The 17713-nt window shown below is 38.1% G+C and overlaps 1 protein-coding gene and 1 non-coding gene across 3 annotated transcripts in view; both read right to left on the reverse strand.

Moving 5' to 3' along the window:
• Positions 1-17587, reverse strand: part of ESF1 (ESF1 nucleolar pre-rRNA processing protein homolog) — a 49747-nt gene extending 32160 nt beyond the window's left edge. Inside the window, exons 1-6 of one of the 2 annotated variants that reach the window (XM_013008728.3) lie at positions 17506-17587; positions 15613-16287; positions 11730-12076; positions 10870-10983; positions 4496-4596; positions 3392-3544 (exon numbers count right to left, since the gene is read on the reverse strand). In XM_013008728.3, coding sequence (XP_012864182.1) covers positions 3392-3544; positions 4496-4596; positions 10870-10983; positions 11730-12076; positions 15613-16246 — 1349 coding nt within the window. In that variant the 5' untranslated portion in view covers positions 16247-16287; positions 17506-17587. Of the gene's footprint in view, positions 1-3391; positions 3545-4495; positions 4597-10869; positions 10984-11729; positions 12077-15612; positions 16288-17358; positions 17392-17505 lie in introns of those variants that run through there. The other variant, XM_045295417.1, reaches the window with a different exon arrangement.
• On the reverse strand, positions 13702-13864 carry LOC115871379. Its single transcript, XR_004047256.1, has one exon. It is a non-coding gene; the product is annotated as a U1 spliceosomal RNA (small nuclear RNA).
• Positions 17588-17713: the final 126 nt, after the last annotated feature.

Below are 17713 nucleotides of genomic sequence, written 5' to 3' on the forward strand. Positions count from 1 at the left end.
TACTTCCCGACATGATCGCTGAAGACAAAATGGGTGCATAAGCAAATGTGGTGAAGAAAGCTGATGGTGCCTGGCTATTACAAGACATAGCATCTGGGGTCTTAAAATGCTTGAAGTTAAGCAAGCGTCCATCTAGCAGGAAAACAATGAAGCCCACATGGAAGAATCACACCAAACTGTGTGATCACAGGGTGTTGACAGGATCAGACATCAGAAGACTCAAATAAACAACTATTTCAATGTGAACATGGGGGGTCAGAATGGAGACCCAAAGTCCACCTGTAGACAATTGGACATTCCCTCACAGAAGGGTCACAAGATAGAGAAGAGCCAGCCAGGGTGCATTATAGCACCTACGAAACACATTCCTCTAGTTCTTTAATGCTTCCTCCCCTCCACTATTATGACCCCCCACTCTATCTTACAAATCTGGCTAGACCAGAGCATGTACACTGGTAGATAATAGCTCTCAACATACAGAATCCAGGACAGATAAACCCCTCAGGAACAATAATAAGAGTATCATTACCACGAGGAAAATGGGAGAATTGCAACGATTGATATCCACCCTCACCCCCGCCCCCCACTGGGGGACGAACAACAGAAAAGTGTGTGAAGGGAGACAGTGGACATTGTAAAATATGAAAATAAAAATATTTTATAAATTATCAAGGGTTCACAAGGGTGGGAAGGTAGGGGAGGGAGATGAAAAAAGAGGAGCTGATACCAAGGGCTCAAGTAGAAAGAAAATGTTTTGGAAATGATGATGATGGCAACATATGTATAAATGTGCTTGGTACAACTGATGTATAGATTGTTATAAGAGCTCAATAAAATGATTTATTGAAATTTAAAAAAAAGGAAGGATAAGTTTAAGGTTTCAAGTCTAAGCCATAATAACAGTTCATAATTTTTTACCCTTACAAATAACTTAGATATGGTAAATGTTAGTTACTGCAATTGTTTTATAAACCTTAAGCCTCAGAGTAATGAATACTATTGCAGTTAATGTCTACACAGAAAGACATTATTTTATATACACTAATCACACATGTTTAAGAAAAATGGATAGAGTTCTGTTACAAGAAAAATAAACATCTAAGATCAAGTATTTTAAATGCTATTATTATGCAAGTTTTCATATTTTGGTGCAGGTGAAAACAACTTCCCTAGATAATTGAATGGCAGCAGAAAATTCCATTTTCCTTTATGGTGCTATGTGTGACAAAAAACGAGAAAAAAAAGTTTTTAAAGTGTTTTTTTAGGGTTAGTAACTGTTACTTTCTTCAACTAGGGATTATTCCAGTGCTGCACAACAATGCCCCGAAGGGGAAAAGGTAAGATAATTACTCAGGAAAGAACACCTAACAGGAAACTTGAGCATGACATTCTCACAAGTGTTCGGTAACTGTTCCCTAAAGAGTAAAGACAAAGCCTTCTACTACAATGGCTACCAGAAAAGATAAAAAATAGATCATGTCTTCTTGCTGCATGTTTAAATGCAGCGGAGCCTTGTCCCAAATGCAAAATCCCCAATCTCTTATGGTAATTGTTTATCAACTTGATTATCTTTGAAATATGAAATGATACATTGTTGAGGCTTTCCACTTCTGTATAGATTTAGTCTCAGAAACCCACAGGGGCAGTTCTAGTTTGTCCTAGAGGGTCGCTATGATTCAGGATCGACTTGTTGGCAATGCATGTTTTTTTCATCCCCCTGAAATATTTTATTTTGATAACAAATCTGGAAAGCCAAAGTGGATTCTATTGGAAATGCCACAAGAGTGTAGTGGGTTCGGGGGGACTAAGCTAATTACAGTTTATTTTCTTATTTCCTTAGAACTGACATTCATAACCATCTACAGCTTTTTAGTTCTGGGTAAGTGAAGCTTGAACGTGTGGTGAAATTAATGCCCAACTGTGAAAATAAGGCGTCAATATCATTCAGACACTGAAGTAACTTTAAAGTAATGCTGTTCAATATAACTTTCTGTGATGATGGCGCTATTCTAAATCTGGTGGAATGGATAACAGATGGAGTTGCTAACTGCAAGGTCAGCAATTTGAACCCACTAGACCAGCGGCTCTCAACTTGTGGGTTGCAACCCCTTTGGGGATCGAATGACCCTTTCAAAGGGGTCGCCCGATTCTTAACAGCAGCAAAATTACCATTATGAAGTAGCAACGAAAATAATGTTATGGTTGGGGGTCACCACAACATGAGGAACTGTATTAAAGGGTAGCAGCATTAGGAAGGTTGAGAACCACTGATCTAGACACTCTGTGAGAGCAAGTTGAAATTCCTGCTCGCATAAAGATTGACAGTCAATGAGTCTGAGTCAGCATGATGGCGGTGGGTTTGATGGGGCTCTATTCAATCTATGGCCCTTGAGTACTTGAGATGTTGTTTATGAAACTAAAAAACTAAACTTTCCCCAACAGTTTAATTGGCATATAATTCACATATCATGTAATTCCATAGTTCAATCTCATCAAGAAGAGTTGTACAATTATCACCACAATCAATTTTAGAACATTTTCTTCATTATTGTACTCATTATTATTAGTTTCCCATTACTCCCCCTACCTTTATGGCCATGTCCCCAAAGAACCATTAATCCAATTACTGTCTCTATAGATTGACCTAAACTGGATTCCACACACAGAAAAACATAAAAAAAAAAAAACCAACCAAAAACTCAATAATAACAAAGTGAAAGACAAAAGCTTTAATCAAAAAGAAAGCAAAAAAATTAAAAACTAGAACAAATTTAAATAGATCATAAAAGAGATCAAATGATATGATGTTAAATTTTAACCTAGCTGCATCTGTAACAATCCATTTTCCAGTGCATTCTGCATATTAAGCAAGGATATTCACATCCCTGGTCCATGGTCAGAGAGCATTCACCAGGGATTTAATCCATGTGTATTTCCCCTTTACTTTTTAAGAAATTAAATTTTAAATTTAATTCTAATAAAATAGAGAGATGTGGCTACTTGTATAGGACAATGCAGACCCAGAGGCACCAGTGTATTAAATTCCTCTGGCCCCACCTCAATACTTTTTAAAAATTACTTTAAGTGGTTCCTAGCTCTAAAAGCAAGTTGAAAAAAAATTAGTGCATATAATCCATCAGCCAACATGTACAGATGATGTATTTGAAAAAAACACAAACACAGGGAGAATTATACACTATACTTCTGCATTTTCTCCTTCCAGTGTTTTGTTAGCAGTGATGATCCACAGGTCTGAGCTCATCCAAAAGCAAAAAAAAAGAAAACCCTCTTAATGAATATGAAACAAGCAAGGGCACGGTTAGTTTCAGTACTCTCCTCCTCATTATCATGTAGCTGTAATATTGCAATGCGAAGACACACACTGGATTACCTCAGATCGATGAAAGAACAACTACTTTCAAATTCTAGCCCATCACAATCTTCATAAATTTTACTGGCTGTTTCAGGAGAATCACAGTCTACTACTGCATAATAGTACTTCAGGCGTTTAAATTGATAATCCCTTAATTTTTCTCTAGATGCCCTAAAAGAAGAAAACACTTGTTAAGCTCACTTACACGACAAGACAGACAACCTATCTCATAAAAAGGAAAAAAAAAATTGTTTCAAATAATATATAAGGCTTTCAAACAGTTAGTAGAAGTTTTCCATTACATTTAATTCCATAAACTCTTTGGAGCCTCCTCATACAGCAGTCTTTATTCCATGTCATCAATCCTCCGTGACTTTGCCTGTGTGAACACTAACTACGTATACTCAACCTATTGTTCTGACAAAGTAAACACTTCAGCTATGTTGACTATAACTTGGTATCAAGAAAAAAATTCGAGATGAACTTATTTATAATTTTATTTCTCAATCATTTGTTTTGATGAGCTAACAGATTGTGCATCCTCATGTAAAACCACTGGACAGTATTATAAAATGTGGTAGAACATTATTAGTTCGAATTAGAAAGATATTCCTGATTTTGAAAATTGTTTGCTTCAGATTCAGGTGTCATCAAATGTAATTTCATAACTACAACACATTTTTGAAGGTCTCTGTATCTGTCCTTTCCTGTAACCACCGTATGTATATGTAGAGCTCCATCTAGTGGTTAACAAAATCACTTACGAGTTTTTAATTATTCTTTTACTTATTTAATCCTGTTTGGAAGGTAACAAAGTTTTAATGTCATGTATATAGAAAGCAACATCTCAGAAAAAAAAATTACTAAACGAGAATAATCAAACTGTAAACTCTAAATCAGTTTAATTATAAAATTTATTTTTTAAATGATAATAATTACTTTCAAAAAACCTTTGTAAAATGTTGTTGAAGTTGTGTGTCATGTCAGATAGACTATTAATGTTTAAACCCTAAATAGCATACGTGTGAACTTCAATACTGGTAAAGTGACCAGAATTCTGAAACAGTGACAAGAATTGCTCAGGTTGAATTTATTAAGTTAGTTTCTAAAGTGACTCAATACCAGTCTTTTTCAAGGGCATCTTCAGGAATACTCAATAGCTCCACTGGTCCTTGAACTTGCTCTTCCTTCATCCTCTCCTTTCCAAACTCTGATGGGTAGATCTAAACACAGAAAATAAGATGAACACAATTTATACTTTCCTTTTCAAATAAAATCCAGACTGGCCAAGGTCTGAAACCTAATTAGACTCAATGAAAACAGAGTGATTCACTTTCAAATCTGAAATACAAGATTTAGCACATATGCAATTCCATTTTATTGTTTTTGTGGTTTAATTTTAAAAAGTTTTATTGGAGTACACAGAATAGAGCTTACCATCTTAAATACTTTTAAATATGTAATTCACCATATTGTAAAACCACGATCACCATCAGTTTTGAAAGGTTTTCCATCATGATAAACAGAAACTGGGTGATCCCTCAGCTAGCATTCCCATCCCCTTCTTCTTCATCTCGGATTATCACGAACTTTTACGTTAATCAATTTGCTATTCCTACAATATTTGTCATTTTGTCTTATTTCACACAGAATAATGTTTCCAAGGTTCATTCATGTCACATGAAATATAATACAGATTTCTCTTTAAGGTGGAAAAAATGCCATTGTATGGATATACCACCTTCCACTCTTTGAGGGACAATGAAGACCTTTTTCAGGAATTCTCCAAGATCTTGTCTGATATATCTCTTTACTTGTATCTTCTCTGGTTATAATAAATGCGTATAAGTATAGGTCATTACAGAAAATTAACAAATCCACAAAATGGCAATGACATTGACTTATCTTGGAGTGGTTAATTAAAAAGGATCACAGGCAATCATAAGGGCAAAGTGTTAACTCATATCCTCATGGGCTTTGGGTGGCTGGACAGAAGACAGCTGCACAGGGAGTCCGTTAGTGAATACTACACAGCTTTGGGTAGCTGAGAGATGGAGAAAGGTGACATGGTAGTTCATGAAAAAGGACAGTCTCTCTAGTTGGTGACCTACGGTTCAGAAAGGAGCTAGACGGTCTGAAGTGTAGAGTTGTGCAGGCTCTTGAGCTTATAGCTAGCATCCCTGGCCCTACGTGGCCAGGGACATCTGACCTAACTGGCTGGTTAAGATGAGAGAAAATGAAGAATTGACTGGAAACAAGGAACAGAGAGGTAGGAAGACGAAGTTTGGATCTATTAATCTTTGCCATGCAGTTAGTGGTAAGTCAAAGTGCCCACTTGGCCCCACTAAAAGTTAAATAATAACAGCACTGCAGTAGCTTTATTCAGTCATGCACTGCATAATGCCTGCAATTTAATTCATGTTGCACTTAACAATCATTATGTTTCTCAAAAGCAAAGAAAAAATTCTCTAACCTAGTAAAGGATTGGCTACATTGAAAAGGAGAAGGCTAAGGAAAATGTCAGACACCTTTTTATCAGATACGGAGGAACTATCAACGTGGACTAATGACCAAACACATAAGCGAATCCATCTCAGCAGTACTGACAATCACTGACAAGACTAGAAGTGTTTTCAAATTTCTTAAAGAAATAGCATGATCAGATTACAATGTGATTGGGCTGCTTACCACAGGGCAGCAGTTTGAAACCATCAAGTGCTCTGCAGGAGCAAGATAAGGTTTTCTACTCTTGTAAAGAATCATAGTCTGAAACTCACAGGGGTAGCTCTATCATGACCTAGAGAACCAACTCAATAGCAGGGAGAGTAAGAGTAATAATGGTGATGAGTGAATTTGGATGAGAATTCATGCTCAAAGGAGAGGGGGAGTATTTGTCCCTGAGGTGATTTCAGGTCTGTTGGGTAATTCAAGGGAGAGCCTGCTCTTGGGGAAAACTCTAATCATCTTGCCAATTATGCATTTTTAACCAAACTTCTTTTCAGCCCTCCATGACCCTGGCTACATGCTATAGCTACCTGGATTTTAGATACAGTGAACCCTCGTTTATCGCGGTTAATCGGTTCTAGACCGTACCGTGATAAATGAAATTCCGCGAAGTAGGATTCCTTGTCATGATGCGCTTTGCTTCCTTGTTGAAAGTGAAAGTAGCCGTAGCACGGATGTTTTTTTCCTCTTTACGGATGGAGCGAACGGAAGACTCATTCAAGTCGAAATGGCGTGCAACCTCCACGATTTTCTTGCCATCTTTGATCATATCCAAAAGTTTTACCTTTTCCTGGATGGTGAGCATCTTCCTCTGGCGCTTATTTTTATTGTCAGAAGGCTTAGAAGAAGCAGCTCGTGTAGGAGCCATCATAGGGCTTAGATAAAATTTCTTAAAAATCGCAAACAATTACAGTACACTGTACAAAAGCAAAAATGCATCTGATACGTAGCTCCGATACGTAGCGATGCAGACAGAAGCGTGTACAGTATGAGTCAATCAGTGACAGTAATGACAGAGCATGCGCTGTTACGCAAAAACCACGATAAGAGTGAAGCCGCGGAAGTCGAAGCGCGAAGTGGCGAGGGTTCACTGTATTGTCTTTTTGAGATGCACAGCATTTTTCATAGACCACATCAGAATTATGTGATCTGAAAATCCCACAAGGGACCCAGACTTTACCTTAAACACATCTACTACAGATTAAAAGAACTGAAATACTCTAGACATAAAACTGAAACACTGCATTTGCAGAAGCAGAGGAGTCAATGGACTTTGATGTAAATCACTTGCTTTTGAGGTTGCCCAATAAATGGCCATCTAGAACTACCACATACTTGCTATTTTCACACTGCTTTTTATGACGTATTAGTCCTCCAGCCATAGTTTTGTCTTAGTGAATGAGCGTTATGGCAATTTTAAGTTGTGCTTAATCCTCATTGCTTTAACAGTGTTCAGTTACTTAAGTTTTAAACCTGAATAAGTGAAAATCCCATGTATTATAGCCTTTTAAGGGTCCATTCCAATGAAATGTGACCCAACAGAATGCTCAAATTATAAACAAAATCACTGACATCACATGCAGGTAAACTTTTGCTGAAGATCATCCAACAATAGTAGCAGCACTAGACTGATAGAGAGCTACTAGTGTTCCATGCCAGATTCAGAAGAGAATGTGGAATACTGCTGATTTCAGATGGAACTTGGCTAAAAGTAGAGAATACCAGAAAGATGTTTACTTGTGGCACTGACTGTACAGATCATAACAAAATATGGAAAGCCTTGAGAAGAATGACAATTCCAGAGAACTACATTGTATTCTTGCAGAAACTTGTGTATGGATCAAAGGCAAGTGAATCGAACAAGAGAATGCAGCATGCTTTAAAAAACAAAACAAAACAATCCAAATGAAGGCTGGACATAATAGTGGGACAAGAGGAAAGTAAAAGGAAATAGAGGAAAGAACTAGGATTCAAAGGGCATTTATAGAGGTCTAAACATAGGCATGTACATATGTAAATATATTTATGTAGGATGATGGGGAAATAGATCTACGTGCACATATTAATATTAAGGCAGCAGAAAGACATTGGGCCTCCACTCAAGTACTTCCTCCATGCAAGAACACTTTGTTCTATTAAATTGGCATTCCATGATGCATACCTTCCCAACATGATCGCTGAAGACAAATGTGTACATAAGTAAATGTGGTGAAGAAAGCTGATGGTGCCCGGCTATTAAAAGATATAGTGTCTGGGGTCTTAAAGGCTTGAAGGTAAACAAGCGGCCATCTAGCTCAGAAGCAACAAAGCCCACATGAAGAAGCACACCAGCCTGGGTGATCACGAGGTGTCGAAGGGCTCAGGTATCCCGCATCAAAGAACAAAATATCATATCATTGTAAACGAGGGTGAGTGCAGAGTGGAGACTCAAAGCCCATCTGTAGGCAACTGGACACCCCCTTACAGAAGGGTCATGGGGAAGAGACAAGCCTGTCAGGGAGTAAGGTAGCAATGATGAAACATACAACTTTCCTCTAGTTCTTAAATGATTCCTCCACCCCCATCCCCCCATCATGATTCCAATTGTACCTTACAAATCTGGATAGACCAGAAGATGTATACTGGTACAGATAGGAACTGGAAACACAGGGAATCCAGGACAGAGGATCCCTTCAGGACCAGTGGTGAGAGTGGCGAAACCAGGAGGGTGGAGGGGAGAAAGGGAGAACCGATTACAAGGATCTACATATAACCTCCTCCCTGGGGGATGGACAATGGAAAAGTGGGTGAAGGGAGACACTGGATAGTGTAAGATATGACAAAATAATAATTTCTAAATTATCAAGGGTTCATGAGGGAGTGGGAAAAATGAGCTGATATCAAGGGCTCAAGTAGAAAGCAAATGTTTTGAGAATGATGGCAACAAATGTACAAATGTACTTGACACAATGGATGGATGTATGGATTGTGATAAAGAGTTGTACGAGCCCCTAATAAAATGATTTAAAAATGCAAAACCAAACAACCCCCCCCCAAAACGGTGTATATCAGGGTTGTATCCTCTCGCCATATTTATTTAATCTATGTTGAACAAATCATCAGAAAATCTAGATTATTATGAAGAACAATGTAGCATCTGGATTGGAAAATATGCAGATGACACAAGCTTACTGAAAGTGTGGCGGACACGAGTCACTTGCTGACGATCAAAGACTGTAGCCTTCAGTATGGATTAAAACAGTGTAAAGGTCAAAATCCTCACACTGGATCAATAGATAACATCATGATCAATGGAGAAAAGGTTGAAGCTGTCGAGGATTTCATCTGACTTGGATCCACAAGCAATGCTCACGGGAGCAGCAGTTAAGACATCATAAGGCAAGTTACATTAGATAAATCTGCTGCACACGACCTCTTTTGAGTGTGGAAAATGAAGGACGTTACTTTGAGGACAAAGGTACACCTGATCCAAGCCATGGTCATTTCAATTACCTCATATCCATGTCAAAATTGGACACTGAATTAGGAACCCTGAAGAATTGAGGCAGTTTTATTATGATGCTGGCAAAGAATAGTGAAAGTATCATGGACTGCTCAAAGGACAAACAAATCTGTCTTGGAAGAAGTATGGCCAGAATGCTCCTGAGGCAACGATGGTGAGACTTCTTATATACTTTGGACATGTTGTCAGCCAAGCTGAGTCCTGGAGGACACTGTGCTTGGTAAAGTAGAGGGGCACTGGAAAAGAGGAAGGCCCTCACAAAGCAGACCAGCACAGTGGGCTCAAGCTTAGGATCAATTGTGAGGATGGTGGAAGACCAGGTAGTGGTTTCTTTTGTTGTGCCAAGGTAGCTATAGGTAGAAACAGACCCAATGGGACCTAACCATCACAAAGTTGACCAGAGATATATTTAAACTTTAGGTATACAAATAAAATATGAGCTTGCACTTGATCATAAGCTATATTCTTAGAACAGTTAGTTGTTTTCCTTTTTAATGTGGTCCTGTTTAATACTAGCCTCATGAAGTTATCACTGAAGACTCTGCACCCATGGGCCTATGACCTCCCTCCATTCTCCAACTTTTTCTAGCATTGGCCTATAGCTATAGGCCTCTGAAGAGCTGCAGGTAGCATCAGACCCATGAACTGGAGTTGGACTGGGCTGGACGTCTTGATATAAAATTACTTCTTGATATAAAGTTCTTTCTTTCTTTTTTTTTTTTTTTTTTTTTTAACATTTTATTAGGGGCTCATACAACTGTTATCCCAATCCATACACACATCAATTGTGTAAAGCGCATTTGTACATCGTTTCTCAAAACATTTCCTCTCCATTTAAACCCCCGACATTAGGTCCTCATATAAAGTTCTTTCTTACACATATATGAGATGTACTGTTTTTGTTTCTCTGGACAACTCAGCCTAACGCATTGCTGGTAGGATTGCTTAAGTGTGCAGCCACTGTGGAAAAAGTATAATGCTTCCTTAAACAAATGCTAATAGAAATATCACGTGACTCAGTAATCTCTCTACTGGCATATACCTCCTAGCAAAAATAAAGAACAAAACATAAACAAATATATATGAACTTGTTTATCACAGCCCTATCCACAGTAGCAAAAAGTTGGAAACAGTCAAAATGCTTGTTTTTGTAGGAATGGATAAAAAAACTTTGGTAAATACACATAACGAACAGTATGCATCTGTAAACATGTTGAAACTATCAAACATCTCCTAACATTGATGAACTTGGGAGACATGCTCAGCAATGTAAGTTAATCTTGTAAAGACCAACACTGCATGAGACCACTTTTTAAAAGAGAAAAAATCAAGAGAAATGTTTTCCACTTGAGGGAGACTGGGGGAAGGAAAGGGAGATGGGAAAAAATAAACAATTTTTTATAAAATAGGAAAATGTATTCATTAAAAAACCAGACTTAACTTAAAAATATTTAGAAATGCTTAGTCCAGAAATAAAATAAATTCTCACCTTTACAGAAAATATAACACCTCCTTTAGGTTTAAATGAATTGAACAAAGCCAGCAAATCTTTTGCTTTTAATCGATCCCAGTCCATGTTGCAAACTGCTAATCGATGTGTAATCTGCAAAACAAGATGTCACACAGTATCAGCCCCAGTGCTTTAATAAACTCAACATCACTGCCATCACGTTGATTTTAACGCAGAGCAACCCTGTAGGATAGACGCAATATAAATGGTCCTGTCAGTTTTTGAGACCATAAATCTTTAAGGGAGTAGTAGCTTCATTTTTCTCCTGTAAAGCAGATGGCAGTTTTGAACTGCTGACCATGTGATGAGCAGCTCAATGCATAACCCACTATGTAATCAGAGCTCCTCAGGACTTACTAAATATACAAAAATTAGAAATGATTTATACAGCAGATGCTCAAGTGATTTCAATATGTAAAAAAAGAACTTCAAATAAGACCACCAACAGAGAACCGCTTTCTTATTTTTTTTCTTATTTCTTGGATCAGGACAGGATGAGATGATTTGTTAGTTATCATGTATGTTGAGCCATATGCCAACTATGCATGAGTATGCAAGTTGAATACACATTTCATGTAGCATTTCTAATAAGTGTGGAAGGAGCTAGTATACATTGAGCTAAAACAAAAAAATTTTCTACAGCTTGCCTGGTACTTGCATTGTAGAACCTTTTCCTTACACATCTTTTCCTACTTCTAATTTATAATCCCAAAGTAAGAAAATTTAATCATAATACTAAGAGATTTAGCAATAATTTTTTTCTTAAATAACAGCAATTCTACTATTCATAAATATATATACATAGTTTTTTTCAAATAAAATCTTATTAACAAGATTACCTCATCAGCCCGAGGAGCATCTTTATCTAATTCTCTCCAAGCATGCTCAAAACCAAATTCTTCTGGAATTAGTTCTTCATCATCTTCATCTTCAGAACTAGTTTCTACATTTCCTTTGCCCCTAGCAAGGTCTGGGCCACTATCACTTTCATCATCCTCATCCTCTTCCTCATCTTCATTATCTATTTTATCATCATCGTCGTTGTCGTCATCGTCAGCTGAAGTTCTACCAACCCCTGTAATTTCATCTTCGGATTCCTCATCATATGTTTCGCTAGTACGTTCTGAATATTCCACCAGAGAATCTTCACATGTTTTACCTTCTGGTGAGTTTTCATAACCATTTCCTGCCATTATACATGGAACCAAAGCAGGGAGAGAAATCAAGAAAATACAAACATGGAGGTAAACTGAATAAAAATTATTTTGACATCAAATCCAGATAAAAATGCCATTTAACAAAAGAGAATGGAGCAAAATATAAATTCAGTGAAATCCAAGCCTAACCAAGCTACTTAATTGAAAAAATATAACCAGATTATGCAAGTAGATCCATAAATTCCTTCAATTAATATCTGGGGTGTTTGGTATGCGATATCTAAGGGTAGGCAAAAGAATCAACAGCTGTCCTCAGTGAAGAGGATACTAAAACCTAAACTAAACCCAAACCAAACTTACTGCCATTGAGTTGATTTCCACTCAAAGAGATCATATAGGATTTTGGATTTCTGAGACTTCAAATCTAGACTGAAGCAGGTGGCCTCATCTCTCTCCTCTAGAATGTCTGGTAGGTTAGAACCCAACCTTGTAGTTAGTGCAGCCCAGCGGTTCTCAACCTGGGGGTCATGACCCCTTGGGGGGGGGTGTCGAAAGACCCCTTCACAGGGGTCACCTGATTCATAATAGTAGCAAAATTAGTTATGAAGTAGTAACAAAAATAATTTTATGGTTGGCACCACAACATGAGAAACTGTATTAAAGGGTCACGGCATTAGGAAGGTTGAGAACCACCGGTGTAACCTGTATGCGAACAGAGCATAGACAGACGAATATTAGTCAAATAAATCAATACATACACAAAAGTGAAAATTAAAACAAGGACAAGTGCTAAGAATAATGCTATACAAACCACAACTAAACTCACTGCCATATAGTCAATGCCGATTCACAGCGACTCTGGAGGTGAGTGATAAGGTGGCTCTGTGGGCTAGATGTTGGCTACTAACCTCAAGGTCAGTAGCTCAAATTCACTAGCAGCTGTGGGAGAAAGAGAAAGCTGCCTGCTCCTGTGAGGATCTGCAGTCTTGGAACCCCTATGAAGGGTTGTGGCTTGGTTTTGGATTAAGTGAGTAAGAACTGGGCTACTACTTTAAAGAGCAAGAGTATTAAGTAGTCAAAATTAGGTTAATAAAGGGAACTTGTTGCAAACAGTAAAGAAAGCATCCGTAAAGAACTACTTACAAGAAAATGTCTGCAATCGTATTGGACAGCTAACAGCAAGCAATCCAGGAAGAAATAAAGCTAGAGCTTAGATAGTAGTCATATTATCCAACAAGCATGTAGGGAATTTTGCACTTTGTCATACAAACTACTGACTTATTTTCAGAATAGATATTTGCATACTGAGGAAATCACCTTGACTACACTGTATAAAACTGGAGAAAGTCAAGACTGAATATGAATAAGTCAATTAGAAAGGCAATCTAGAACTATAGTGAAGAAAAAGGTAGCACTGGCCAGGTAGGTACCTACAATTTTGTGTACTGCCTGCTATGTCTTATCTTCCCTGTAAAGTTTGTAAGGACATTTCTGTCTTTTCCTGATGCTTACTCTACTTGGTTCCTGTGATTATAGCCAGTCAATATTTACTACATCATTGGAACAACTAATTCTCGGTTACAACATGAACTGTTAACAGTACCAACACTCAAATTTTACAACTGTCAGAAGTGATACAAAACTTTATTTTTTTAAGGGGAGAGCGCGAACGTAGTCCCCCACTACCACAAATTATGCAGTCGAGTTTCCCACATTTGGGGAAATCACAGGTGTCAGCACATCCGGAGTGCAATGGTGAGCCTCGCCCTGGGAAAACCACCTTCGTGATCATGGGATCTCCCCTGCCAGGTAAGTATGATACAAAACTAATAAAGCTAGTAGACATGAACTAGAACCCGGCACTTCTTCCCTAATTCTACCCATTTCTAACACTATTCGCCACTCACCCTTTCAGAGTCTAGTTATTACATTGGATCTCTTCTGACATGCCTAACTTTACCTTTGTTTAGATTCTTCCTATGTGAATGGTCAGGCCTCCAAATTTAATTGGTTTCTCATAGCATTTTGATGAATTTATTTTATAGTACTCTTATATTTGATTTTGTATTATGATTGAATTTAATCTTCTATTTACGATCTATTGTTCAATGTTAGCCCATAACCACATGTGGCCACTGAGCACCTGACAGTGCTAGTTCAAATCAAGTTGTGCTCTAAGAGCAAAGTACCAGATTTGAATTAATTTAAATCACTTTTAAGTAAAATATTCTATTAAATTTAAAAACACTGATTACATGTCAAAATGACAATATGCACTTCTTATATATTGGATTAAATAAAATATATTAAAGTTGATTTTATATGTTTTTCTTTACCTTTTCAATGTGGCTACTGAAAAATCCCAAACTTCACATTTCTATTAGACAGTGCTGCTTTAGAAAAGAGTCGTTTTATAGGGTTTAAAGCAACAAACAAAACCAAACTCACTGACATCAAGTCAATTCTGACTCATTAGACCCTACAGGGCAAGGTAGAAATGCTAAGACCAATCTTTTTCCCACGTAGTGGGGGCTAGTGGTTTCAAACTGCCCATCTTGTGGTTAGCAGCCCAATTTGTAACTATACAATGAGGGCTCCTTAATAGTGTAGTAGGTTGTTATTTGTTAAACAAAACCACATGCAAATCAAGCCAAGACCCTCTCACCAATTCATGAATTCTACTGGAAGGGGGCACTGTCCACTCAGGAAGAGAATCTGTTGGTTCACTGAAGGAATCTTATCACCTGACCCAATTCTTTTCTCGGAGCTCTGCATCTCCGGAGATGACTTTCCTTAATTGGACACAGCATAGTTTAGCTCAGTAGTTCTGGGATGAAAAGCTATCTTACTCATGTCCTTCTTTCAGCCAAAATCACTGCCACCTAGTCTATTCGGATTCATAAGACTGTGGTACAGTTTGCACTGTTGACTTTATAGGTTACCAGTCCAATGCCTAACCCACACCACCACCAAGCACCTCTTATCTGCCAATAAACTGAAAACTGCCATCAACTAGATTCTGATTCACAATGACCTATAGTACAGAGTAAAATTGCTACCTAGGTTTCCAAGGCTGTAAATCTTTACTGGAGCAGACAGCCTCCTCTTTTTTCCTGTGGAACAGCTACGGGGCTTAAACCTTGAAGTTCAGTGTTTACCCAACAGCACCATTAGGGCTCTTTCTATCTACCAATAGCAGGTACTAAGTATTTGTTAAGCAAATAAAGGGATGCATGAGTACCCAACTCTACCTACCTGCTGCAGAAACACTGTACTGATTAGCAATTTCTCGGGTTATAAAATAGCTCTCAGGAGTGGCAACCACAAATCAAGATTATTTAGCTTCAAACTCTCATCCATTTGTCTTTTAGCCATTACGGCACCAAATTAAAAAATTAATAACCACTCTACTGTATGTTTTTCTGTCATAGGTTTATTTTTCCAAATAAATAGTACCATTCCCATTACACTGTGAAAATAAATATTAATGTGTTTACATTTTAAAAGACCAGCGTAAAAAAGAAATAATGTAACATTAAAGAATCTCTAATTCTTTCCAACCAACCTGATGGTTTTTTTCTTGTCTCAGAACACTTGGCCTTGGGCAATTTCACAGTTGCAATGTTGTCGGAGTCAACTCTCTTTAGCTTTCCTTTAGGACAGTTGTCTGCACTATGCTGAATAACATCTTTTTTCTCTTTTGTACCTTTCGATATAAAGTCTCTGCTATCCTTCTCTGGACTTACTTTGGAATCCAACTTCTTAGATTTAAAGGATGTGGCTTTTTTAACTTTCTCAGAATTATTTAATTCAGTTTCACTTTCAGAATTCTCTTGATTAATTTTCTTGGTGCCTTTCTTACTCTTTTTGACTAGAGTTTTTGAATCTGGTCCTAATTTAATCTGGGATTTTTTCTTCATTTTCTTTTGCTTCAGGGCTTTGCTTTCTTCATCAGAGAGATCTGAATCCGAATCAGAAAGGTCATAGTAACGTTTTAAATCCTCTGTAGTACTGTGGTTGATCGGTCGCCCTCTTTTATCCACAGCATAGTTCAACTTGAACTTTTTGTCATGAAACATGGCTCGAAATCTCTTGTCAATTTTGACCTTTTTATCATTTTCTGGCATTTCCCAAAATCTAGGGTCCTTTGCAACCCGTCTAAACCGCTGGTCACTTAGTATTTCTTGTTTGGATGCCATTTTTAAACCTCTGGCTGGACACCGGTTTGACAAACCAAATACTGAAAAACAAAACAGATGTATGATAATGCGGAATTAGATGTACAATTAAATAAAATTTTTTGAGAAATAATGAATACACCAAATGCTAAGTTACATTTATTTCCCCAACTTGCTCTGGGTCAGATGTAGAAAACCAAACATATCATAATATCCTCCTTTCATTTGAAAATATTTAAAGAATTAAATTCAAGGCAAAGCCAACTAGAATCCCAGAGCTTTATTTTGGAGGAAATGTCATTCAAAATTTCTAAGTGTATTCTTATTTGTATTATAAGTCAAAAGTTAATGTATTAAAAACCCTTCCAACACTAAGTCCGTCCCCCTTATTTCTTTGCATTCTGGTCCCATTTGCACTGTCTGTAGTTCTGCAAGGCCAGCCTCCAAAGTACTTCATACAGATCAAATTGTTTCGTTTAGTTCACAACTTCCTCCTCACTTAAAAAAACGGGTATGAAAACAAACAAAAACCAGGTATGTCTCGCTCCAGTTAATGAGTATATATTTTTCTATCTATGTTAGATAGATGCTATTAGAGGTACATACACATATGTATATACCGTATATATCCTCACACACAAACTTTAGTATTGTTGGCTTGAAAACAGTCACCAATGCCTTAGCATCTTTGGATTTGCTTTTTACTAAATGCCAAATGTTAACGGAGATAAAAATCAAATAGGGGGTGACCAAAACGAGGCTTGACTGGTTTATCCGCGACCCCACCCCCACCCCATAAAACAACCTTTTTTATGCCTTAACTGGGTGTATGTGGGGGGTGGGGAAGGAGTTTCAAAGGTGCAGTTATACACTTTAGCAGCCAAAATACAGAAAATAACAGCAAATTCTTATGTGCCAGATACTGTTTTAAGAGTACTTTTATGAGAAAAGCACTTAACGCCCACTGAACAGCCTTCCGACATATCTTCTGTACCATCTGACTAGTAAAGGTGACACGTGTAAATGTTTAGGATGAAACCACTTAATAAATGCCACATCTACGAACAGACGAGATCAGACCTCTCAGATCCAACGCCCACTTTGACCTCTGTAGCCCACCCTGCCCCTCTAACCTGTCCCACCAGGATCGATGCCCATTGAGATCGATGCCAATAGTTCCCACAGCAGCTATTGCGCTGAGGTGCACGGCGAGGGGGGGGGGTCAAGGAAGCTCAAACAAGGGGATCGGAGAGGCCAAAAGGAAGGGATGCTCCACTCACGAATTCACAAGACGCCGGGTCCGAAACTGCTTCTTCGTTTCCCACCGACGTCTCAAGGGTCCAACAGCCCACTTCCGACCTCCTTTGCAGGCGCCCAATCACATGGAGTCCACACCCATAATGCTTCGCGTGCCTCCACGCCCAACGGCAGGCGAGCTGGGCCAAACTTCTTCCGCAGGGCCCTTTGCGAAGATCCCTAAGGGGGCGC

The sequence above is a fragment of the Echinops telfairi genome, unplaced genomic scaffold (genome assembly GCF_000313985.2).
Source record: "Echinops telfairi isolate 266 unplaced genomic scaffold, ASM31398v2 ScPeMD7_5592;HRSCAF=6446, whole genome shotgun sequence".
In the NCBI taxonomy this organism is placed as follows: domain Eukaryota; kingdom Metazoa; phylum Chordata; class Mammalia; order Afrosoricida; family Tenrecidae; genus Echinops; species Echinops telfairi.